Source organism: Phalacrocorax carbo, chromosome 4 (genome assembly GCF_963921805.1).
Source record: "Phalacrocorax carbo chromosome 4, bPhaCar2.1, whole genome shotgun sequence".
NCBI classification, from domain to species: domain Eukaryota; kingdom Metazoa; phylum Chordata; class Aves; order Suliformes; family Phalacrocoracidae; genus Phalacrocorax; species Phalacrocorax carbo.
Genome location: NC_087516.1, coordinates 13,340,845 through 13,366,186, shown reverse-complemented (window position 1 = coordinate 13,366,186; position 25,342 = coordinate 13,340,845). Strand labels below are relative to the sequence as shown.

The 25,342-nt window shown below is 43.3% G+C and overlaps 3 protein-coding genes across 6 annotated transcripts in view; 2 read left to right on the top strand and 1 right to left on the bottom strand.

Moving 5' to 3' along the window:
* The window catches only part of TBC1D14 (TBC1 domain family member 14), a 73,394-nt gene extending 61,481 nt beyond the window's left edge, over nucleotides 1-11,913 (top strand). For all 4 annotated transcript variants that reach the window (XM_064449087.1, XM_064449086.1, XM_064449088.1 and 1 more), the window contains 2 exons: nucleotides 4,386-4,644; nucleotides 8,590-11,913. In XM_064449087.1, coding sequence (XP_064305157.1) covers nucleotides 4,386-4,644; nucleotides 8,590-8,655 — 325 coding nt within the window. In that variant the 3' untranslated portion in view covers nucleotides 8,656-11,913. The remainder of the gene's footprint in view (nucleotides 1-4,385; nucleotides 4,645-8,589) is intronic.
* Nucleotides 11,907-16,772, bottom strand: CFAP184 (cilia and flagella associated protein 184). Its single transcript, XM_064449091.1, has 2 exons — nucleotides 16,106-16,772; nucleotides 11,907-15,877 (listed from the first exon to the last, which is right to left on the bottom strand). The coding sequence occupies exons 1-2, from the start codon at nucleotides 16,757-16,759 to the stop codon at nucleotides 15,296-15,298; spliced, it is 1,236 nt and encodes a 411-aa protein (XP_064305161.1). The 5' UTR covers nucleotides 16,760-16,772; the 3' UTR covers nucleotides 11,907-15,295.
* On the top strand, nucleotides 16,594-23,501 carry TADA2B (transcriptional adaptor 2B). The gene is made up of 2 exons (XM_064449090.1): nucleotides 16,594-17,399; nucleotides 18,709-23,501. The coding sequence occupies exons 1-2, from the start codon at nucleotides 17,130-17,132 to the stop codon at nucleotides 19,699-19,701; spliced, it is 1,263 nt and encodes a 420-aa protein (XP_064305160.1). The 5' UTR covers nucleotides 16,594-17,129; the 3' UTR covers nucleotides 19,702-23,501.
* The last annotated feature ends 1,841 nt before the right edge of the window (nucleotides 23,502-25,342 follow it).

Below are 25,342 nucleotides of genomic sequence, written 5' to 3'. Positions count from 1 at the left end.
ACACTTAAATAATTTTTGAGGCAGGACGTTCCAAGAAAAAGAAATGCTGTGTGTGTAGATGGGCCCAGCTATGCAGGTGATGCGATGCTGCTTTGGGTTTTCTTGGGGCTGGTAAAGGATTTGGGGGGGGGAGGCCCCCTGCCATTTCAGTTCCACCGCTGCCTTCTGTGATGGGAAAACGCCAAGGACTTAAGAATTTAATTAAAAGGTACAGTGGCATGATTATGAGCGGATACCTGCCAGAAGTAAGGCATCTCTTTTAAAAAGGACCCATGTGTTCCAAGCCTGAATGCCAACTGATAAATCTCGCAGTAAGAATTAAAAAGCTGGACAGCATTTTGCTTTTTCTGAAGAATATAAAAGGAATCAAGTGTGAGAGGGGTGTTAAGAGCAATGTACAGTCTAGCTCACAGAGAATAGAGGGGAATAGTGTATATGAATAGCCTGGTCTTGGCCTCTCAGCTCTGTCAGCTGATGTACTGCAGGCTCTGGTGAGCAGAGCAGAATGTGGATTTGCAAAGGACACATGCTGTCTATTTATGGCCTGCTGCTGCTGTACAAACACCTCTTTATCTCTACTCAGAAAAATTATTTTGGCAATAATTATAGCCAAAGGCTTTGTTTGTACTGATGGATTGATTGGTGGTTCTTTAGTATTACATTGACTGTGATTGTGCACCGTGAACACTAACTTTCTATTGACACCATTTGCTTGTTATGATAAAGGTCTGAGCCACTTTGTGTGGATGCTTGTAGTGGGCACTTCCGGTGAAGTATTTATAAGCTTGTGATGTGTTACATTAAGAAAAACATAGTCCATGTCATGCCATGTCAACTCCATCCCCCCCACCTCCCACGAAAATGAAGCTTAGGGTAATGCTTTAAATGCATGTCTCCTTTTCAAATAAAAACGGACTGTCATTCTGTCCAAAGGCTTCTGGTGACACCCTTTTTTTTTTTTTTTTTTTTGGATTGGAGTTGTTACCGGACTCCAAAGGATCCCAGTCTTCTGCCCAGTTTAGCGTGTGCTCATCCTTATGTCACTGCAGGTTAGGGTGGAATCAAGTGAAATATCACGCTGCTGTGTAGTACTCCTAGGGGAGAGAGCAGGGCTTTTTGGGTGCTTTTGACTGGTTGGAAATTGCTCAGAAAATCACACAGTATTTGTATTATATTGATACATTTTACAATGCAGTCAGATTTGCTGAGGGCTAAGAGGTTGCTTTGTTGCAGTCAGTGTCATATAGTATATAATATTTAAGTTTTTCTTTTCCTAATAAGGAACAAAGTAAATACTTCCACTTTTTTGCAACTCCAATTATTTTAAAAATGTACTAAATAAACTGTTACTAACAAGCTTATTGCAATAACTATAAAGGAGCTAATGAGAACAGAGATGCCGCTACACAATAAAGTAATGCATGAACACTTAGGAAGGTGCAGTCTTTGTCTCAAAGCAAATGTAGTTGAAATTGATACAGAAGGTAACAACTAAAAATTAGTACCAGGATGAAGGAGGGAGGATCCAAGAATAGGTTTAAAAGGTGCATTAGTTCATCAGTTTCAACAGCTGAAATCAGAAGTTACAGAAATATTTTTGTGCTGTTACAGACACAGGAAGAGAATGTGTAGTGCAAGAATATATAAGATCTGATTTGCGTCAGCATTGTTGTGCGTGAGTTGTCAATCCAAAATCTGGCATAGCTGCCTTCACTGCTGTTAGCAATAGCTTATGAAGACTTTTTAATTAAAGAAAGGAGGGGGGAAAAAAAGGAGGAACAAAGGAAAGAAAACATAGAGCCTATGATTATCATGGTAACAGCGCTTTCTTGATAACATTATGGTCATACGCTTTCCCTATGAGTAGTAAACCAGCCAGGATTTCATGTGTCTACCTCAAAGTATGCTTTCATCATAAGCAGGGCTTGGAGGAGCAGGAGCATCTGGTAGTCCCCCCCGCCCCCAAACTGTTAGTCTGTGCAAACAGTGCGTTTGCGTTACTCTGACACTGGACCTCTCTGTGCTAGTTAGCCGTGTTGTCTGCACCTGGGACTTCTAGTGAGTCGGAAGAGAGCTGCAGACAGGAAATCATCCTGCAGTACAGCCAGAGCAGATCACGTACAAGTAGAGTGCTAGTGCTGCTGAGAGTCGCTGCTGTAACTGTTTTAGTCTAGCAGCTGCTTTATTGCTATAATAAATTTCAGCTGGGTTTCAGACCAGTAGCTCAGATGTCTAATAAAATGTCTTTCAGTAGGAAATATTTGAAGGGAGCAAATGCTGTAATCCATTCTTAGCAGCTATGATTCCTACTGTTGTTTCATTGCTTATTCTAGGGGGCCCAGTCTCTGTTCTTAGGGCTTGATGCATTTAATTCCATGCTAGTATTAATGAAAGTTAATTGCCTTGCGAATTTCCTGCAAATTGTGCTTCCTTTCAAATTATGAAGAGATCAATGTCAAATAACTTATTTGATGTGACAGCTTTTTTGATGCGAGTAAATCTTTTCCTACAAAAAGTAGTGTTCTAATAAATAGTTCTGACTATTTCTTCTGACAGTTAATTTTCTGCGTGGTTGCAGATTTAATACACGTGGGTTATTCAGGTTAGGTCTGAATCGTGACAGATTAATAGGTTTTGTGAATAAAAACAGATCCAGAAAAATAAGCATTGTTACTTATCTTTAACAAGGACTAGCTTCTGGCTGAGTGTTTGCCTGCTACTTGGTGACCAGGAAAGGACTCAGCTGAATTGCTTCCTATTACACTGTTCTTTTTAAATGGGAAAGCTGTTGCTGTTTCCTGTGCGCGTGTGTGTACAGACAAAAAGTCTTAATTCTGCTGTGTAAGTATTCTGTACCAAGACATTTTTATATGGCGTGTGACTGTATAAAAATGGCGAAAGAGTATACAAAATCTGCAATGCATGATCAGTAACCCAAAGAGGGGGCAGGATTTGAACGATTTCCACTCGTTATAAAAAATCGTAATGAGATGTAAAAATAGAGAAAAAGTAAAATCCTAAGGATCCTAAACCTGTCGCCTGAATTTGTGCAAATGGTTTAGTTTCGTCTTGCTGCTTGTAAAATGAATGTATTTTCCCATTTTCCTAAAGTGCGCTGATTTGCAGAGGAACTGGATACTTGGTGACACATTGTTCAAATAATCTTAGGTATTAAAAAGCAGATACTGCAGAAGACCTTTGATTATTAGAATTTGTTGTGAAAACACATTCATTCATATTCTATACCTATATATATATGTATGTGTGTATCAGTTCCATTGTATTTTTAAATGTAAATCTGAATTTCCTAAATAAAAAATGGGAGGGGATAGAGAACCACTGTTCGATCCATCATACTTAAAGAAATTCTGCGTTAAAAGATGTGGAAAGGATTTCTTTAAATTTGAGGGTTTGCTGACCTCTGCTGGAGAAATAAAACATCTCCGTAAAACTGCAAAGAATTCTGCAGTGCATCTGGGGAGAAATGGTCTCTTTCTAATGAAGGAAAAAAATCACTGTAACTCTTTTCCCTTATAATACTACAACGTGATTCCAGGAAATCTAATTCTATTCACTTGCTGTATGATGTTGTTAGTGGCAATGAAAACTGCTCTGCATGGTAGTGAAGTGTTGGGTAGAGGAGGGAGTAGCGAACATCTTGGTGTTCCTGGCTGCAAGGCTGTCAGCATTTTGAGGAAAGGAGAAATGTGCTCTTGGCAGTTAATGAAAATGCAGTTCTAGCAGCTGCGAGGAGGTTCTTGCTTCTGCTGTTACCTTTACTCTTTGGGGATCTCATCCATTCAAGCATGCTGAGCCACCATCTTATCACAGCTATCTATGCATTCTCTCTGGACATCTTGTGTCTTCCTCTCAACTCACTAGAGTTTAAACTGATCTTTTCTCCAAAACTCGTGCTATTATTACTTTTCCAATCAATCAGGCCTGGAACACAGAGTTAATTCTGCACATCTCCTTCATCTGATCCACAGAATTCCCTTTGCAGTATGTCTTAAGATTCAGCTTTTTGTGTTCTCGCAGCTAAAGCTGCATCAGTCCTCAACTCTGAAGTGATGATTAAATATGCCTTTGATTATACCTGTGGCCAGTGCATGTCTGTCGTAAAACCATGTATATTTTTTCTTCTGGTGTGATCCGAGAAAACTGGAGACCCAGACTGATAGCAAGATCCCTTAACTGTTGTACAATTTTATATTGTTTCATGTATTGCTATGCAACAACTAATAGAAGTACTTTAGAACTAAAAAAGCATTCAGATATAAATATTTTAGAAGCCTCAGATTTAACTAATAATCACTTTGTGTACTTCTGTGAGTATCCCAGACATTTTCTTGTGCAGTAACTCTGAAAATTTTACTCCTTTTCAGGATATTCACATTGTACAGCAAATCTTTGCCACTAGACTTGGCATGTCGCGTCTGGGATGTGTTCTGCCGTGATGGAGAAGAGTTCTTATTCCGTACAGCCCTGGGAATATTAAAACTTTTTGAAGATATTTTGACCAAAATGGACTTCATTCATATAGCCCAGTTTTTAACAAAGCTACCAGAGGACTTGCCTTCAGAAGAATTCTTCACATCTATTGCTGCCATTCAGATGCAAAGTAGAAACAAAAAGTGGGCTCAGGTAAGGAGCATGTAAGGATCTTTGATAACAGATGATTGAACTGTACTCATGAAAACGGGGTTTGGCAACAGCTGGAAGAATTATTTAACAGGGCTAGCGTTCGATTTTACAGGTAGGTAGGACTATGTAGCTCACTCCATGCTTTTAGTATACATTCAGGAGAGTGGATTCCCTGAGCTTTTTTTCCTCTGGAAAGGGAGAGCTCAGTCAACATTCAAAACTGAAATGTTGGTTGGAGTCGATGTAATTAATAAGTTAAAGTCGTATGATACTTTACTTCAGAGGCTGCTAGCAGCATTACAACTTGATATTTAAGAGCAGAAATTCACTCTTCAGGAGAAGATGACGATTTGTCAGGACACATCATCATACAGGCATTGTCTTATTATGCTTGAGGATCTAGTTTGCCTCATTTTGGGCTGTGAAGAGGTGACTACATCTCTGACTTCTTCACTGGAATTTATCACTAAAGTCTTTGCTTCAAAAATTGTAGTCTCATCACTATAATTCCAGCTAAATTCCAGCTTAAATAAAAAAGGTGGAAGTGCATCATCTGAATGTGGAAATTAAGTGGCTGTAACAGCCATCGTGCTGGAGAGTTAGGTCAAATGTACTCCATAGCATTTGGAGTGTAAACTCCATTTTGGCCCCTTCAAAGCAGTACTACAGCCTCTTCGTGAAATACGCTGTAATAGAGCTCTGCCCAGTTTATGCATTCTTTTTTGCAGTGAAACTGAAAGGCGTTGTTAAACGTAGTGTTTATGGGAGTTTATGGTTCTTTACTGGAGTAAAAGTCTGCCTGTAGATGGCGGGGACTGCCAGCTTGCTATTTGAGATAAGAATTTTGATAAGCTTTCTGAGCCATATCTTGGGCATCAGGGCGAGCACAGCCTGCGCTGCCCAGCTAAGAGCAGCATGCTGCCAGCATTTCCTCCCTGACATGGCTTTCCTCACAGCTTATTTTGCATTTACTTTCTAGTCTTGGTCATAAGTTGCTAGTACAGATCCAGCTTTGTTTCTATCCTTAAGAACATTTTTCAGCCAGCAATGCCTCCACAAGTAACCTCCCAGTCTTGTTCCTTGTTCAGGTGATTCACTTTCTTTGAATGTCTTGTGTGGAGGAGGATCATATACCAAATCAATTCTCAGCCTACTGCTGTTCCCTTTGCAAAGGAGGGGAGATGGTGGTCCTGTTTTGCCAAGTAATACAAGCAATAGGCTTGCCTAGCCAGTGGTTTTCAGTCTTTGACACCTGTGAAGGTTTAGTGGTGATTATCACAACAGGAGGAAGACTTCAAAGTAACCTAGCCCAAGCAGTCTTCCTCAGGCTCTTCATCTGGAATTCCTGATTGTTTTCACTTGTTGTGGCAAACTGAAGAAAAAAAATGCTGCTGAACTGTGGTGCAGATAGATCTCAATACAGTTAGCATGCTGCAGGGTTGGTATTGCCTGACCTCTTACCTGCCTTGACTTCTGCACCAACTGGCTTTCTTCACCAGGTTGTTCCATTGCTGAGTATGTTTGCATGAGGAAGGCCTCTTCACTTTCTAGCCTGCTATCCTTTTCCAAGCCAGAAGTGGGTAGGGGCTATGAATTTGCTCACATCCTGGGATTTCTCAGTTGCTGAGGTATCACTGTTGGAACCAACCTAGAAGCGTTAAAAAGACAGAGAGTGTTTGGGATTATGTTTTCTATTACTAAGATGCTACCGGTGATGACCTCTTACCTGTCTTCTGGTTTTTTAAGTTCATCGGGATGAGTATGGACTCAGAAAGCTGAACTTTGCAGTCCTAAGACAGACAGGCTTTTGGTAGCTTGTGACTTGGTTGCACAGGCGGACTCATAGCAGCGCTGGGTCTGTGGCAGCCCCACAATATGCTTGAGAAGCCTGGCTGCAGTTGGGACGCTCCCTAGGTGGGTAATTATTTCTGACTATTGTTGCAGGGGTCAGATGCTTCGCTGTAGTATCCATGTGTTTTCTTTAGGGAAGTACCTTTTCAAAGTAGCACAATGAATGTCCAGTGTGATGGATGCACTGCCTATAAGATAAAGTCTAGGGGGACTGAGTGACCAGGGGCACTAGTTCCCAGAGGGTGCAGAGTGCTCTTGAGTTTAGGAAAGCGGGCTTTGTGTTCCCATCTCTAGCGTCATCTTGTTTGGTTACAGTAACTGTACTGCATAAGCAAGCAGCAGAGCTTGAGGTTCTGCTTCTTTGTAGGAGTATATTTGGTCAAATTCAGCTGCACATCTCAACAGGAGGTGTATTTGGCACTCAGAAAAACGCCCACTTACTGAACCTTTCATCTTGCCGCACCATGGTAATTATGGTCCTGATATCCTGTGGGTCACATTCAGGCGTGATGATGTGTGTAGGAACTCATCTAAAATGTTATGGGCTGCTTATGAATCTGGATCCCACAGTCCTGGTTCCCTCCTCAGACGAGCTGGTTTATGTTTTCCGTCTCACTCCATTTTCCTTTGGTCACTGACAATGTGATCAGGAAACTAAATACCAAAAGGAGTCCTAGTAAATCACAGACATGGCACTTCTGATAATAAGGACTCTTGTTATCAAGAGAAACCTGCAAGCTCTGTTTTTTCTTCTGGAATTACCTATGAAGAACTCCAGGGCCTTGTGCCAATACAGCCTTAGCCTGAAATATGAGTGGCTATTGATACACCCACCGCTTCACTGTCAACAGCAGAGAAATAGAGATGGCAGAACAGACTAGACTGTTGGCTTGGCATTTCTGTAATCTCTGTGCTTCAAATCTTAGCTCCGTAAGGTTTTCCAAATAACTAAAGAATCTGAGCTCTGTTAGTTGGCTTAAGGTTGATATGTTTTTCTGCTTTTCTGGATCAGTATTTTGGTGGTGTTCTCTAGTTCTTTAAAAAGGTTAACGTTTTTCCACCAAGGACATTGTTACTATGGCACTTGAAACTCTCCTAATGCCATTTGATTGAGGAGCTGTTGATTTACCCTGAATCTCTGTGAAGAGGACTTTGTGGAAATCTCTCTTCAGTTGTAGAAATTGCTGAATGGCCAGCCAGCTGTGGCTCTCTTCAGACCCAAGTTGCACTCTTTTGTTGCAACAGCTATGGTTGCTTTCACACTGAGGCATAGGCAGTGTTGTGTGGTTGCCCTATGAGCAATTTAGATCTACCTCCTTTTAATTCTGTTGGTGCAGAGGTTGGCTTGAAGTCGGTCAGAGAGAGAAAAGAAGGCTGGTTACTTATAACTGCAATTCTTTGAGATTAAATGTCCCTCAGTACGTTCAATTCCAGGGTGATTCTGGGGATGCTGCTGGACTTCTTCAGCAAAGACTAACTGTAGGGCAGGGGGTGCGCTAAGCAGCATGAGGGGCGGGCTGTCACCGTGCCCTCTGCATGAGGGCTAAGAAAACAAAATTGTGCATCAGATAATAGGAAATAGAAATTTTCATTGTGGGTGCAAGTGCAGACTTTTTGCTTCAGAAAAAAAGGTAAGCAGATCTGGAGGCAGTGATGTGCTCTAGACGAGCACCAATCAGCGCTATGGTTAGTCTGTCCTGAACTCTTAGATAATGTCATATTGCTCAGGCTGCTCGCTTGCTGTGTTTTTAGCCAGCCCGTTTGTCTTGAGAATTATAACTTCCCCTCAGAAAGCATCCTTTAATAGTGCTAGACTTGTGTAATCTGGGTAAGAATCTCATCTCCTGGCTTCAAAACTGTGTGTTGGGAGGAGATTGAGTTTAAACCTTCGTTAAATCCATTTTTATCTACTGTGCCACAAGAACTTAGGGGAGAGGTCTCCATCAGTGGAGAGGTTCTCTAAATTTAGTTACATTTAATAGTTAAAATAGCACTGCTCAGAGATAATTAAATTGGAAACTCTTCAGACAGTGATTTATGGAGTCACTTTTTAAATCTAATATTTTTTTCTCTATCATTCCTTGAAACTTCTAGATACTGGCTGCTCTGCAGAAAGATAACCGGGAAATGGAAAAAGGAAGTCCTTCACTCAAACGTTAAAACTACAATTGCCCCCTGTGACTCACGGGAAAAGAGCTGAAGTGGCAGAATTATTGAGTACTGTTTGACATATGTGAGCCTGCAAATCAAAGTAATATTTCAGACTTATGTTTAGTAGTAGGATAGCCTTAAAGGGGAGAGAGGAAAAAAGAGAAGGGGGGGGAAGGAAGGAAATTGGGAGATAAAACCCTTAAGTGAAATCGAGGCTTAGCCTGACACTTTTAGTGGAATGAGCATTTGCTGTAGACAGCGTTACACATTCTGTACTTCTGATGAGGGCAGTGAAACTAAACAATATTAAGGGTTTTATTTAAGTTTGTGTTTTTTGCTTTTGATGTTTCAAAAGACAGCCTTCAGCAATATCGATTGCTTTGAAAGCTGTTCCCCAGTTTCATTCTTAGGCAGGATATATTTCCCATACCCATAAGAGTAGCTGGATCTGGATTTTAAATAACTGGTGCTGGAATTTGTAGTTAAATGATGTAAGGACCATTTCCTTAGAAATGCTTCTTGTTTTATAGGCTGTGGGTCCCATTTACCAAAGAAATTGTGTAGATACAGAACTACATTCCATTTTTAATAAGAAAAAGTTAAGTAGAAAATAGTCTTGGAAGAGAAGTCAAGCTAGCAGTGCAAAGCCAATTATTCTTCAAGATGCCTTGGAAACCTTTGTGTCCAATCTGAATCCATATATAAGGAGTTCCATTAATCAGACTAGATTCCAAACTGATCAGAGGGGTTCTGATATTAAGTTGGCATCACTTCCCAGTTGTGCTCTCTTTGTTTAAACACAGGGTCACATACTACTAAACATGTGTTTCCATGTCTCCCTCTTCTGGGGCAGTGCTGTTTCAGGGTGTTCTTGCTTATCGGCTGCTTATTCCTGTGCTGCCTCTCCAGTTGTGCTGATAAAACTTGTGGGCTGGGCAGATAAATTAAGAAATGATTAAAAGCAATTAATAGTTATTTTAAACCCAGCTCTGCTCACTGGCAAAACTGAGGAGGAAGGGTGTAGGGGTGAGGTTAGGTAAGCCAGCGTTGCTGCTGAAAAGAGAATGTTCTGTGGCATCTCCTGAAGCTGCCTCCGCCACAGCGGGAGAGCGTTACATGGAGCTGATCCATACGAGGCAACAAGTGAAAGAAGTTGGGGCATGTGCCAGACAAATACTATCAGGATAAGTACAAGCTGTCATTTCCTACCATTTTATCCAGCCTCTAACACTTGGAAGCAAGTTACAGAGACGGCAAACTCTGGTTGCATGTATACAGCTTAGATCCCCTCTACATTCAGATGAATGTTGAACTGTAAATCACGAGTGCCTCTGATTTACAAGAATGTTTGTATGGTGTAAAATCTGTTTTATAAATAATGACGATCATTGAAAAGGGAAACTAACTGAAGCAGTATTTGTGTTAACTGTAAACAGGCGTTACTAAATCCTCCAGCTATAGTCAGCGGTTTCCCAATGCTCTTCGGTCTGTTTTATGCTGATTATTTTGGCACTGTCTGAATAAAAAAAAAAGGAGAATAATAGTTGCACACTGCTCAACTCAACATACAATGTAAAGGACTGCGGGACATACTCAAAATACTGTCATTTAGTACAAACATTGTTTCTGTGAGGGATAGTTTGACTGTAATATTAAAGAGAGTGGGGGCAAGATTCCCTGGTAAGTGAGGACTTGTGGTTGCATTGGAAGATGTGTAAGGCAAATGCAGTTTGCAAGCCTGATACCTCAATGGCCTCTTTTCCTGTCCGCTTCGTGTACCTGGCGTAATGGATGTGGGTTTTTGTTGGCCATCTTAACCCCTCCATAAGACTTCTTCTAGGTCATCACTTACTGAAAATAGACATCAAGATGATGATACAAAACACGTGTTAATTCTCCCAGAATTTGTGTGGCTTTGGTCCTTCCATGACCGGTACGTGTATGCTACATTGCTTTGAAGTGCAATAGAAAGCTGGAAGGTCAGTAAGTGGGTGTTTTTAATATTACTTTTTCTATTACTACAACAAATATGCCTTTCTCTGAAGGATATGAGAGGTCTACCATCTGAAACATTTGCACTATGCTTTTAAATGATTTATCAAACACAGAGACAACTTTTTCCTCACTATACATTTTTTGGTTGTACTGTAACTGGCTTTGTGATTTAAGTCTTCATTGCGACTGGATTTGTATTTCCTTTTAAACCAAGTCTACGTGCGTGGCTCATTTGTCTGGTTAAAATACATTCTTTAGCCACTAGGTATCTTTGCAGCCATCAACAGCCTGTTCTCCTTTTTCTCTTCTTAGTAAGATGTTGAATGTAACAGTGAAAATGGGCATAGTTGTAGGGGAAAAGGCCTGCTGCAACACATGTGCACTGTTTGTTACTTGCAAATGTAATTATTTGTTCTGTGATTTGATCTTTCTGTTTTTAGAAGATGTATATATTTTCTGAATTATTTCTTTGTGTATATAAGGTATGTTCTTTAATGAAGAAAAGCAATGCAATAAGGAGCTTTGCACAGTTTGTTTTCAAACAAAGTAACATTTTTTTTAAAAAATGACCTGCCTAAAGATGCAATTGTCTCAACTTCTCGGTAACGCTTGAATTTTGATAAAACCAAGATGAGTAGTAAGGGCGTAGAATTACTTGCCACTGAACTTTCCAAGCTTTTTGCAGCATACCAAATCTAATAATTAGCTATTAAGGAAGACTTCTGTAATAAATTCAGGGATTGCACAAAAAATTTTGACAATGTTATTGTTCAGGTGCTTGAGAGTATCTGTAACATGATGCATGAGATATTCTTTCATTGAACAAGTGTCCCTGTCAAGCAAAGTTTTGTTTCTTCATGGGTTTAAGGAAAAATAAGAATGCTGCAATACATCGGAAGCCTGCAACTACCATCGCTCATGCAGCAGATTAGAGAAACCAGAAAACTTTAACCAGGTTTGGAATTCTGTATGACCTGCACTTTATAATAAAGCCGTTTCGCAACTTTAATCAGCAATCAATCATTAACGGTATTTCATTTAGTAAAGAAATTAATTTGGAAAAAAAAGGTACCTTGTAACAACTTATTTTTGAATGTTTTAAAAACTAGGATGACATATAGACAACTGTTGATACATCCCCTGTACATCATGTTTAAATCGGTTTTATGTAGTTATGAAGTTTGTTTTGTTTAGATATGTGTATCAAACTGGAACTTTTTTCAACTGTAAATATATGGTTTTGTTAAATAAAGTAATGTAAAGTTATCTTAATCACCTATTGTCAGTGTAATTCAGAAATGAAAAATTCAAGTACCTGTCTGTTTTTTTCCACAGGCTGCTTTAGCGGTTTTTGTCTGTCCAGAATCAGGAGTTCAGGATATTTAAGCATTGCAGGTGGAGGATTTTTGGTGATGCTTTCCGAGGTCTCATGTTAAAGTACCTGTTACATTACATGGAACATTTATAAGATTTGATACTTACGGTGCCCATGGTTTAATCCATTTTGTAGGCCTTTCTCTGGACTAGGTCTGAGATCTGATAAATTTATTATGAAAAATAGATGTAAATACATCTTTGCGAGATGCGCAGAACTCGGAAATGCTTGAATACCTTATCCTTTCTTTGTTTTAAAAGAAGAAATCTGGGTTTATTGCAGGTATCATAATCATGGGGCATTTTTGTGCTTAAGGCAGTATTCTTTCAATTCTTACATAGGCATAACTTGAGAGATCAAAGTGAAGAAGCTTCCCGTTGCTTACTTAACTGAAACGAAGTTAAAGCACCAAATAAAAGATAGATAAAAGCAGGGGAGAGAAGATAGTACCTGTGCAATGAGACTCTGTGGGGAACGCCATCAAAGACGGCTGCCATGGTTCTAGTTTCTCCAGTAAACACGTCTCTCAGTTCCTTGTACTGAAGCACCTCACTGCTTCATGTGCTGGATTAGAATGTAAAATCAGAGCTGCTTTATGTAAGCCTATACCAATTTGATACCAACAGGGCTGTATATTGTATGTACTGCAGGAGTTGCCCAAAACTGTTCAAAACTAGAGCTACTTTTCCTTACTTGTTTTCCCAGTATGAATTCCAGTCGGTTTGAAGAGAAGTTAAATGCTTGCCTGCATGCCAGCACGAGATGAGGAAAGATAGATACTGCTTCATGATGGAATGTCTTCCTACATTTATAGGAGAACAGAAGTCTGTAATCTTTGTCATCGGAAGGCTGAGGTAGCAGTGGGTTGTCTCAACAAGTCAGTGCTACGAAAAGTCCTGGAGACAGTGTGCAAAGCTTAAGCCAGTGTCTTGTAGTATTTGCTTCAGTACAGGGAAAGTAATATCAACCTCATTTGCACCCTCATTTCTTGCCTCCTCCAGACGTCAAACATGCAGCAACAAAAAGCATGTATTTTCCCTGCTGCTCTTCCTTTATCTGTCTACAGGTAGTTGCTTGACAGTGTTTTAAGGAATTAAAGGAAGGCTTATATGCCTTAAGCCAAAAGCAGCAAAAATTGTAAAAATTTTCCTGGAAGGAATTTGTAAGAAGTCAAAACAGGAAAGAGTAACCTGTCTTGGGGACATGACTGCTGATCATCCTTAATTATTTATGAAAATGGTTTTGTGGAACACCAGAGGCTGCTTGCCTTGCCCGATCACTACTCTGTCAGCAAGAGCAGAGCTCACATTTGGTAGGGAGGGTTAAGATGAAAGGTACTGATTTTTGTCTCTCTCATTCTGAGGGGTTGGCAGTTACACTTGTCTCCTTTTAGTGTCCAGCAACAACAGACAGAGGTAGATCTACTGGTATGTTGTGGAAAGCTTTTGAATATTAGCTGTGTAATGTCTCCTCATGAATAGAGTGTGTGAGCTACTGATGATACAGAGTACTTCAGTTGTTTGCAGAACAAGAGCCTGCACTGCTCCACTGTGTTTATGCAATAGTTCTGCAGAACTGTAAGGACCTCAGGAGAATATGACCAAATTGCTACAGCAGGGTTGCAGTAAGAATAAGAAATTATCAATCTCTCATTTCACTATGACAAAAGAACAAGATTGAAGTCTTCAATAGTGTAATAACCACTTTAATTATGTTTTGTCTTTTAAATATCCAGGCAACTCAGATAACCTAGTTCAGAGATTATTTAAAAGGAGAAGGTGTAGAGCCATTCTAGAAATGTCATTATGGTAGTTTATCTACTTTTTCTCTCCACATGATGACATTCAGTGACTTGCGGACTTTGTTTAAATGCACACGCACCTTATTTTGGAACTAGAACCAGCAGTTCAAACGCGTCTCAGCAACACAGGTCCCACAGGCTCTGAGTCCCACCTGGGGTGGAAACCTAAAAGACTTTGTTCCTACTCTTTATCACTGGGATGTGCCTTCCTTTCTGCCAAATTCACAGCCATTGAAAGCTTAAATCTGGGCCTTTAATACCCAACTCCAACTACGAGAAATGGGTCTATAGAAGAAAAGTAGTGGCATCACATGTAGAAACTAACAATCAGCTAGGTAGAACTGACTCAGTAATGGGGCACAGCAGCTAGTGATGGCCTGTAAGGAGCCATGAAGGTTGCAATTCCTTCAGTAATGAGAACACAGGATATCGGAGCTACAGTGTTTTACTGGTCTATGATGATGTTTCTATGTTCTTGACATCCATCTCATGCCTTAAATCAAAAATATTGCTACAGTAGCAGCAGCAAGAGCTGCAAGATGCAGATCAGCTTCATAGTCACTGTTTGCTAGGGGGGAGTTGGAGTTTAAAGAACACATTGCTTTGAAAGGGGAAGCTGCTGCCAGTAGCTAAAGCTCTGTCAGCTGTACTGTCATAAATGCGTAACTGTTTGTTGCTCCCTCCCTTTCAGTCTTTTTTTCTGGAATTCTGATATGCTGTAGTTGAGCAGTGCAGAGGGGACTGAAACGGTGATGGATTAACACTACTCTGACCTCTTCACACACTGTGAATAAGGAGGACGAGGCTGAGGACCCCCTAAAACTGTAATATCTGAAAGGCCAAAGGAATTAAATACAGGCATCTTATAACTGAAAACTAGTTTATATTTATACTATAAAAATAGTTAATATATCTTTCTTCCTGTGCACCACCAAGGCAAGCTTGGCAGCCAATTATGTTCATGGAATGGGCAAGCAAGATAGCGCTCCAGTAGTGCATTGGCTGAAGGCAGCTTGTGCCCAGTATTGACAATGAGCTTCTCTCCATGTCTCAGCCACGTCTATGAAAATAACCCCTCACCACGTACCCAGACAGCACGCGCATTTATTGTACAGATGAGGCTGATATGGAATTAAAAAATCCATACAGAGGGTGGCAGGATGAGGATTTGAGTTAGGGTATGGGGTGAGTGCTCTGCTTCAACATTGCCAAGGCCTTGAAGGACTGAATGCCAGCATGGTTTTCTAGAAGCACAGGCTTCTGTCTGTGGCTTTTTTTGTTTGTTGAAGATAGGCAAATGCATCTGGTCTCATTCAAAATGAGTAACTGCTGTAATCTCTTTGTTGAATGCATAATACTGACACATCACTTAGAAAAGGTTTTTTCAGGAGCATGTGTGTCACGTATTCCCCAGGACTTGGCAAAAAGAAAAAAAAACCCTGCATGTTAAAAGTTAGAATTATGGAAAACTCCTTTGTTTATTTCTTTCTCATGCCTTCTTTTCTCCAGTCATCCTCAGGAAGGAAAGGGGAGTTGGCTTCCTTGATTTTTTCCTGAATTCCCCTACAAGTGAGGATCAGACCAGCATGGTGACACTTCAGTGTTTCCAACCGCTGACTCAGCAGCTCTATGGTATCCACCTTTTCCTCAAAGTCCCGAAGCAATATCTCATTTCCAAGCAACCCCTGATTCTGCTGCAACTTCAAATTGTTTCTCCGCAGTCTGTCTCTAGCCTGTTTGGTTCTGGTCAGGATGTCTCTCTTCTGTGCCAAGGTGGTCTCAATGTCCATCAGTTCAGCTTTTCTGCCTTGGTTCTCAGCTTCCACAAACTGTAGTTTTTCCCTGAACTGGCTGAGAATATGCACCGCATTCGATACCTTCTTTTTGAGCTTCAAAACTTCATTGCTGAGAATGTCAATCTTTTCGCTGTGTTTCTGATTCTCTTTCTTCATATGCTCCAAGTCCATAAGATGTTGGCCCTCGACCCGCTCTCCCTGAGCTTTCAAGCTGGTTTCAAGGTTTTGGATTTCATGCTTCAGCTTGATGTTTTCCACACGAGCCTGGAGGAGGAGAAGAAAAACAAAACAAGAATCATTCTATTTCTTTAATCCTTGCCTTGCCCGGGGAAGAAGCGATCCTGGTTAAAATAAGTTATGACAGTAATACAGCTTAAAGGGGAGAAAAGCATGTCACGCCTCCTGTTAGGGGTGGCCGTGAGAGGAAGGCGCGTGCCTTCCGGGCGGCCTTCCCGCTCGGGGGGGGCGGGGCGGGGCGGCGCGGGGTCCTACCTCACGCACTCGCTGCTCCTTTTCCCTTTCTCTGGCCTGGATGCGGTCCACCACCGCCGCCGCCGCCGCCTCCCCGCCGCCGCCCGGCCGCCGGCCCAGGCTGGAGACGGCCACCGCCTTCTTGCGGGCCTGGAAGGCGGCCCACTCGGCTTGGGCCCGGGCCTGCCGCTCCTCGCCGCTGCGCCGCTGGGCCGCCACCCGCTCCCGCCCGGCCGCGGCCTCCCGCTCCCGCAGCTCCCGCAGCTCCCGCAGCCGCAGGAGGCGCTGGCCGTAGGCCATGGGCCCGTCCGCCGCCGTCTCCGTCTCCGCCCGCCGCCGCCGCAGGAGCCGGCCCAGCTGCATCTGCAGGCGGGTGCTGGCCTGCCGCAGCCGCTCCCGCTCGTCCGCCAGCCCACCCAGCTGCTCCAGCAGCGCCGCCCGCTCCCGCCGCTCCTCCTCGCTCTCCTCCTCAGCCGGCGCAGCGGGAGGCGCCTCGCCCGCGGCTACGTCCCTGCCCCTCGCCGCCGCCGCCTCCTCGCCGACACCGCCGGCTGCTGCCGCAGGGGACCCCGGCACCGGCACCAACTCCGGCTCCTCCGGCACTGCGGGATCCTCGGGCCCCGGAGACCCCCCGGGGGGTGCCGGGCTCGGCTGCGCTCGCCCCGCCGCTGCCATGGCCGCGCCGCGCCCCGCTTCCCCCGTCGCCCGGGCAACGGGACTCGGCCCCGCCCCTCTCCCCCCGGCGCCGGCCCGGCCGCGTCCCCTCACCCCGGACCGCCACTCAGCAACGGGGTCACCCCTCCGATTGGTCGCGGGGAAGGAAGACGGGTCCTGATCGGCCAATCCTAGCCCTTTATTCTATTTAATACCCCCCGCGCCCAGGCGGACCGGCCTCCATTGGCCGGAGCTCCTAGACGGGAGCCAAGCCCTCCACTCCCATTGGCTACCCGCAGTGGGTCTCCTCCCGCCGGTCGCACCGCCATTGGCGAGACCGGCGCGGGGGCGTGCCGGCGCGTGCGCGCGGCCGGCGGGCGGGCGGGGTAAGATGGCGGAACTGGGGAAGAAGTACTGCGTGTACTGCTTGGCCGAGGTGAGCCCTCTGCGCTTCCGCTGCACCGAGTGCGCCGACATCGAGCTCTGCCCCGACTGCTTCTCGGCAGGTGCCGAGATCGGCCCGCACCGCCGATGGCACGGCTACCAGCTCGTCGACGGCGGCCGCTTCACCCTCTGGGGCGCCGAGGCCGAGGGCGGCTGGAGCAGCCGGGAGGAGCAGCTGCTGCTGGACGCCATCGAGCAGTTCGGCTTCGGCAACTGGGTAAGGGCGGGCGGCCCAGCGGGGCTGCCGAGCGCGGGGAGAGCCGCGGCCGGAGCAGCGGCCGGCCTCCCGCACCTGCCGGTCCCTCCGGCCCCACGCGCGCCTCCCCGCCGGCTTCTGTCACGGGTCCCGCACCCTCCCCTTCCCGCTCGTCCCTCCTGTCTTCCCGCACGCCGCGGCCCTCGGCGTGCTGTCTGTCTGCCGCCTCAGCCTGCGGCCAGGCTCGCTTTTGAAGGACAGCAGTAAAAGCATCGTCGCCTGATCCATTAGTTGTTACTGGATTGTGCATTGCTCCCTTAAACGTAAAGACTTTTTCAAAATCTTAAATGTTTATGATCACTGTAGCTAATTTTAGCTCTTAAATAACTAAAAAAGAGTAAATGCTATCTTTCCTACAGTATATACTATCTGTCTTTATTTCTGTATTGCTTGAAAAGTACTTCAGTGATGCAATATAAATGAGCAAAATCCAAACAATGTAGTGATCTCAGTGCTGGCTTGGGACTGAGAAATCTTCCTGGTGACAGTAAACTGGCTGTTCCATAGAATCACAGAATGCTTTGGGTTGGGAGGGACCTTTAAAGGTCATCCAGTCCAACCCCCCTTCAGCGAACAGGGACATCTTCAGCTAGATCAGGTTGCTCGGAGCCCCGTCCTGCCTGACCTTGAATGTTTCCAGGGATGGGGCATTGACCACTTCTCTGGGAAACCTGTGCCTGTGTTTCACCACCCTCAGTGTAAAAAATTCCTTCCTTACATCCAGTCTAAATTTACCCTCCTTTATCTTAAAACCATTACCCCTTGTCCTGTCACAACAGGCCTTGCTAAAGAGGTTGCCCCCATCCTTCCTATAAGCCCCCTTTAAGTACTGGAAGGCCACAATTAGGTCTCCCCAAAGCCTTGTCTTCTCCAGGCTGAACAACCCCAACTCTCAGCCTGTCTTCGTAGGAGAGGTGCTCCAGCCCTTGGATCATTTTGAGAGAGTGATGGATGCTCGGGAATCACCACATGGATCCAGTCTCTCAATGGTCTTCCTGTACCTGGAGGATCTGATACAGCTTGCCTTAGTGATGTCTCCAGTGCTGTTTTCATGGCTTACAGGCCCCTGTGCACTTGTAAATACTTGTCTGGACCTAAAAATGCAGATCTGATGTAAACTTGGCTAATATCAGTATTGCTAGAAAAGTTTGGGTATTGTGAATTGCCTTCTGAGGAGCAGGGAACAAGAAGTCATGTTCTCCCCTGGGTGCACATTATGCTGGAGATATAATGGGAATCAGTTTATCACTCCTCCTTGTTTTCTGTTTAGGAGGACATGGCTGCTCATGTGGGAGCATCCCGAACTCCTCAGGAGGTGATGGAACACTACGTGAGCATGTACATCCACGGCAACCTGGGAAAAGCCTGCATCCCTGACACTATTCCGAACAGAGTCACGGATCACACCTGTCCCAGTGGCGGCCCCCTTTCTCCTAGCTTGACCACGCCACTCCCACCGTTGGATATTTCAGTGGCTGAGCAGCAGCAGCTGGGATACATGCCGCTTCGGGATGACTACGAGATCGAATACGATCAAGATGCGGAGACTCTGATCAGTGGCCTTTCGGTGAACTATGATGATGATGATGTGGAAATAGAGTTAAAGAGAGCTCACGTAGATATGTACGTAAGGAAACTCAAGGAGAGGCAACGGCGGAAGAACATTGCACGAGACTATAACTTGGTGCCAGCCTTTCTGGGGAAGGATAAAAAGGACAAGGAGAAAGCTCCCAAACGAAAGATCACAAAAGAAGAGAAAGAGTTGAGGCTGAAACTGAGGCCTCTGTACCAGTTCATGTCTTGTAAGGAGTTTGAAGACTTCTTTGAGAACATGCACAAGGAGAGGATACTTCGAGCAAAGATCCGTGAGCTGCAGCGGTATCGTCGAAACGGAATCACCAAGATGGAGGAGTCGGCAGAATACGAGGCAGCCAGGCATAAACGGGAAAAGAGGAAGGAGAACAAAAACATCGCTAGTTCCAAGAGAGGGAAGGAAGATGGCAAAGAAGGTGAATTTGCTGCCATTGAAAACCTGCCTGGCTTTGAACTCTTATCGGACAGGGAAAAGGTGCTCTGCAGTTCTCTAAATTTGAGTCCTGCACGTTATGTGACTGTAAAAACTATAATCATTAAAGACCATCTCCAAAAAAGACAAGGAATTCCTTCCAAGAGTCGCCTTCCGAGTTACTTAGATAAGGTACTGAAGAAAAGGATTTTAAACTTTCTAACAGAAAGCGGTTGGATATCCAGGGATGCTTCATGAAACTCGGCTGAGCTGAAAAAACCCAGCAGAGGCCCGCTATAGCCTCAAGGACTCTGTTATTTTTGCCTTCCCTCCCCAAGGATACAGGAATTATGTCACTTAAAAACAAAAACAACAGCAACAAAAAAAGCAAATACATAAACCCCCACAGTATTCATGATCCATGGTTCAAATAGACTTCTGCTTTGGATCATGGGAAATACTTAATCGGCAAACTTCTTCATTGGATTTCACTGCTTTTGGTACATTACTAGAACAGATTTCTGTCATTGCTCAAGTCCAGTAGTGCCAGGGTAGTTACTTTACTCCTCTCACTGTTGGACAAATGAATATCAGTGTAATCCTTGCTTTTCTTTGAAGGTGGGAGATAGTTTTCAGCAAACGAAACTTTCTTCTCCATTGTTTTTTGGTGTAATGCTGGCAGCAAAGTGAAGCTTACAAAAGTCCTGAGCTCAGTGAGTGGAGATTTTTGTGACCATCGCTAAGCTTTCAGAACGTTTTCCTTAGTAACTACAGCCTAGGTGCTGGGACAAGTGGGGTGAGAGTTTTGTCAAGAATACAGCAGGGGTGAGCTGTGGCAGGGGAGAGGAAGGAAAGAAAGGTGGCAGGTGAGATGCCTTCAGGCACTTGTGCTGTGGAAAGGGTTCTTGAAGAGCTACTGTCACACCCAGCTGGTCTCGACATACAGCTTTGACTTGAGTTTTTGCTGAAGCAGACCCCACTGAAGCTTTGATGTTAACTAGCTAATGGCAAAGTTGTGGGAGTGCAGGGCAGCTGCGGTGCTCTGTTCCAGAGAAGGGTCAGCACTACTGTGAAGTGGCCAATTTGGGCCAGAAATGGGGTTTGGGACGATAGGCAGCGAGTTGTCTGGCAGTGGTCGGGAGCCTTGGGCAGCAAAAGCACTGTTTCTTCTTGTTGGGGGACCTTGTTCCTCCTCCTTTGGTGCCAGTAACTTCTGAGCTTGTATGGGCTGAGGAGGTGTAGCTGCCATCTCCTGAATTTGATTGGGAGAGACAGGGAAAAGGCGCGAGGTTCTCGAATGGAGAATGATCACTGAGATTAGTTTTTAAAAACAAAAAATGAGAAGTTATACAGATTAGGTCAAAGCACACAGCTGATGTATTCCTACAGTACGGAGCTGTAAATCAAGCCATTGCAGGGTTCTAATTGCACATACCTTGAAACGTACCAGACTAAACCCATTGAAGTTGAAATTACTGACATGGTAGGAGAACTGTGAATGCAGCCCACTGCAGCGAGAACAGTGCATCTTGAGAGGTAACTCGTAATGACTAGAGTCTGAACTGGGTGTTCGCGACAGGCCCCGGCTGGTGATGCAATGCAGCACGTCGCAGAAATGCCAGATCTGCGGTGCTGTTTCAGTAAGATCTACTGATTCAGGGAAAGATGTTGAAGGAGGACTAGAAAAGGATTTTTATGCTCATTTCATCCTTAAATTCCCATGCTGGTATTTAACCAAATCAATGAAAAGTGGTGGTTGCCAGGTGGAGGATGGCATGGTATTACTTGTGCCTAAGCTTCTCTACCGGTCATGTCCAGACCAGGACACTGTGAGGGGGGGCCAGCTGGGCAGATCTTCTGGAGTGCAGGTGTGCCAAAAGGTGGAACTGGACTGGCTTCAGAGCAAGTGCAAGCACTGGAAATGTCACCTGGGTTTGATGCTTTGGGCTGTAGTCAGTGAGGGTACCACAGAATCTTAAAACAGTATTAATTCTGTGACTTGGCAGAGGTACACTGCTCAGAAGTGGGGTTTAGTTAATATATCCAGCATTACCAAAATAGTGTTAGCAGTGAGTTTAGAATAAAAGGGGTAAAATTACAAAGCCAGCATTTCTAAGAAAGAAAAAAACCAAAACTCTAGTGCCTTTTTTTTTTTTTTGAGCTTGTGATGTTATGTCCCTTCAAAAAAGGTAAGGGCTATGTCCTCTTGGATGTAATACTTTGTTTGGCTTACCTTTAAGTGGCTTGTCATGGAATACTCGAGGGAAAACTGTCTCTCCTTGGCAGCAGAGGAACAAACTGCGGTGTGCTGAGCAGCTTTAAGAACCACTTCCACCCTATATGCACGTACAAACAGCACTCAAGTTCACAAGGTATAAACCCTTGGTTATTTTCTCTGTCCTACTCCTGTGGAAAGGAAGCTCAGCCTTTCTGGTGTTCTAGTTATGCAATTTGGTTCTTCCTGTAACTTGTTACCTAACGGCCATAACATACCATTACTGATAGTGTTCTGGAGCCTCAACTCTGCATGTAGCTAGGAGGTTAAAAGGATTGATTTGGTTTGGTTTTTTTATTAATGATTATTTTTCTCAAATCAGTGATTTTTAATATATATTTAAATTTCTACACTGTTTGGCACATCGAGGTCTAACTAAAGCAATAGTCTAAAGCCCATCTGATCAATAACTTAAAAAAAATCTAGGCACCAATGAGTCATATAAATGTTGAAGTGAATTCTGCATTTACACTTTGTAGTTTCTTAAGTCCTCAGCCCCTCCAAAATGTTTCTTTGGTGCTAGACGTAACTTATTGAACATCAAAATGAATGTAAAATAAAGTATTTTTAATGTATGAAATATGGATATCAATATTTATTTTATACTTGCAAGCAAATTCAAGGTGGTAAATGTTTGCTTTAGCAAATACTAGTCCCTTGGAAAGGGCTTCCCTAGAAGCAATGTCTCACTGTCAGCTATGCTTTTAATTTTAAAGGTGACTTGCACTAGAGGATGCTGCTGTTCCATATTTTCACATGGAACAGATTTAGCCTAAGCATTCCTTTGTTATGAGCTGCTGTTTTTTTGATTGTTTGTTTGTTTTTTAAGTTGAGATACAGTTATGTTAATCCAGCAACTTACTAGAGCTATGCTGCTTCTCTTCTGTGGTGAAGGGGCTGAGAAAAAACATGGCAAAGAGCTCTTCAACTTGTATCTTGTGTTGATCTGGAAGTGCTTCCTGTACTATACAAATAACCTAGCTTTCATGTTGCTAATGAAAAGGTGTTTTATATGCTTAATGCTCTTGACTTTTCTAATTAAAGATATTACTAATGATAGTATCTGTCCTAACGGCGTTGATGTAAGCTTATGAAAAAGCAACACTCCATAAGCTGTTCAAAATACTGATCCTTCTGCTACTGATAGAGGCAGCAATATGTCTGTTTTAATGCTGTATGTTTACTTCAATCAGTCCCGTCCCAGTGATGTTTTACAGTAATACTTGCTCACTAGGTAACAAGGGAGCATTAATCTCCATTCTGTGTGTACTACCCAGTGCAGAGGGGCTCATTACAGAGTATTCTGGATAGAGACCCTCCTGCCCTATGTTCCGTTGTGGTCCCAGCAAGCATTAAGAACAGTGTCAGTAGGTTTGCACGAGTCTTTGACCATGAACTGCCTTGTAAATCACGCAGACTAAGCACTCTGCCATTATTTTCTTGTGCGGCAGCTGCATCCAATTTCTTTGCAACTGTAACGGACTTCGTTAACCTTTTGGTTTAGTATTCCTTCTTGCAAAATGTTTTTGCATGTGCCCCAGTTGATCTTAAGTGATGACACATTAAATACTGTGAAGGAAGGTACTTGGTGAGCACATTCAGCTCATCAGCTTCTTCCTTAAAGGGAACGTTGCACTCATTTGAATAGTGTACTGGTGTAGCTGTGCCAGACACACAAATGCCTGTGCGGAAATCATGTAAAACCTAAGTGATGTTGTGCACACTCAGCATTTTACTAGGTTTTTGCATTGTATATTGGTAAATAAACTTGTATTAAAGTTTCTTTCCATTATTGATTTAATGGTAACATAGCTTGCGTAATGAGAAAACGGCTTACGTCTTTGCAGTAACAAATGGAGATGCATTTTTAGCCCAATGATGATGGGTGGAGAAGCAGTCTTTATGAAATAGCTGAACAGAGGTGCTGGTGGTAGCTTTGTTGGATGCTTTTATGCTTAAATTTCATGAACCACCTCCCTCTGTTCTTCAATTTCTTCTGTGCTGCTGACTGTTGTATGGCAGAGTGCACAGGTGGTCTGAGCTCTCCATGCTCAAGCCTCTCCGAAAGGGCAGGCCAAGGAAGAGGAACTACTTCAATGAAATAGTTATCAGCTGGAAATATTTCTGAGTCTTGTGCTGAACACTTAACAGTAACTTGTGTTTAAGAACACCCTGAATGAAGTAATGTAGTCCAAAGATGACAGTTTGTGTGAGGCACTGGGAAGCTCAGTAACAAAATCTTAATGTGCTAGGGCAGAAGCTGTCCCTTTAGAAGTTTTCCAGTAGGGCAGTCAAAACCATACTGATGAAGTAGTTGTTAGATGTTGTTTAAATCCAGAGGGGTTGGGAGGAGGCAAACACCAATGTGACAGTTCTTAAGAAGTACATAAATTGACCCTGTCCCTTTATAGCGTAGCAGTTGAGCATAGGTTCCAGTCAAAGTGTAACAAAACCATTTCTTCAATCCTACTTCACACAGCTAGTGTGCTCTCACCCAGATGGAAAGAAGCTACTTCCAAACTAGAGTATATGGAATCCGCCCCCTGCTTTTTTCCCCCTCTAGTTTTACACTGAAGATTTTGATCCCTGTATTTGATTAGTTTAAAAAATGAACACTAGTTGCCTTCTCACATGCACCAAAAATTATTCTTCCTCCCTGCCCATCAAAGCATTGATTTTTCTTTCTTAGAGTTGAGAAAGAAGGAATGACTCCTTAAACATGACTAACCCCAACAGTAGTATGCACTTAGGTTGTTCCTGGTTAACTGTCTGGTTCCCTTGAGGAAAACCAGCACTGGAAAGTTAGTCTTAAAGAACAAGTAATCACTTCTCACCATGAGTAGGTCTAGTGTGCAGTAAGCTGTGGGCACTGCTGCATCTGAACAACAACAAAAAAGAATCTATACTGGACCTTAAAGTAAGAAGCTCCTTAATCCAAGACAACCAGAAACAAGGGTGAAAAATTCACAAGTACCAGGTCCTAATAACATGCCTAAGTATGAGGTTGCCATCCCATGTTTTAAATGTATGGGCTTTGAGGATACAAGAAGGCAGATGCTTTGTCAGTGCTGTAATTTGCCTATCCAGGTGACCAGTCAAATGTAGGATGACGCTTTCAGTTAATCCTGTATTGTGTTTTAGCCTGATTCTGCGGGACTGGGAGCGGCACGTGGAGTTAGACATGTATGGGAAAAGTTCTGTTGCAACTTAAGATCCAACTGAGTAAATGCAAGAAATGAAGATGAAGCTAAGTTCACATTTTTGTTTGAGCCACTTACATGCAATTATTTATGTCATTCTGAAAGACAGTATGTATCAAACTCTCAGCTACTTGCTTCTTTGGCTACTCTGGCTTTCAGCAGGGTCATAACTAACTACAGTTTGCATAACAAACTGATTGTAAAGCTTGGAAGTTACAAGACTATCAAAATTGTTTAAACCAATTTATACAATATTAAATTAAAAATCCAGAGATAGGATAAATTCTATTGGTTCTTCAATGCCATACAAGTATTAGATGGTTTTCTTGAGTCAATATTACTACAGAACAAGGGTTGAACGATTACGAAAGATGTCTGCTCTCCATTGCCTTTTATTTACAGGTCAGAATTCACAAAGGTTTCG

Bases quoted from the DNA above. Each gene is read 5' to 3' on its own strand.
- CFAP184 (XM_064449091.1), bottom strand. From the start codon at position 16,759: ATGGCAGCGGCGGGGCGAGCGCAGCCGAGCCCGGCACCCCCCGGGGGG. The intron at 15,878-16,105 runs GTAGGACCCCGC...CTCCTCCTCCAG, and splicing joins AGGAGCAGCGAGTGCGTGAG to GCTCGTGTGGAAAACATCAA.
- TADA2B (XM_064449090.1), top strand. From the start codon at position 17,130: ATGGCGGAACTGGGGAAGAAGTACTGCGTGTACTGCTTGGCCGAGGTG. The intron at 17,400-18,708 runs GTAAGGGCGGGC...TTTTCTGTTTAG, and splicing joins AGTTCGGCTTCGGCAACTGG to GAGGACATGGCTGCTCATGT.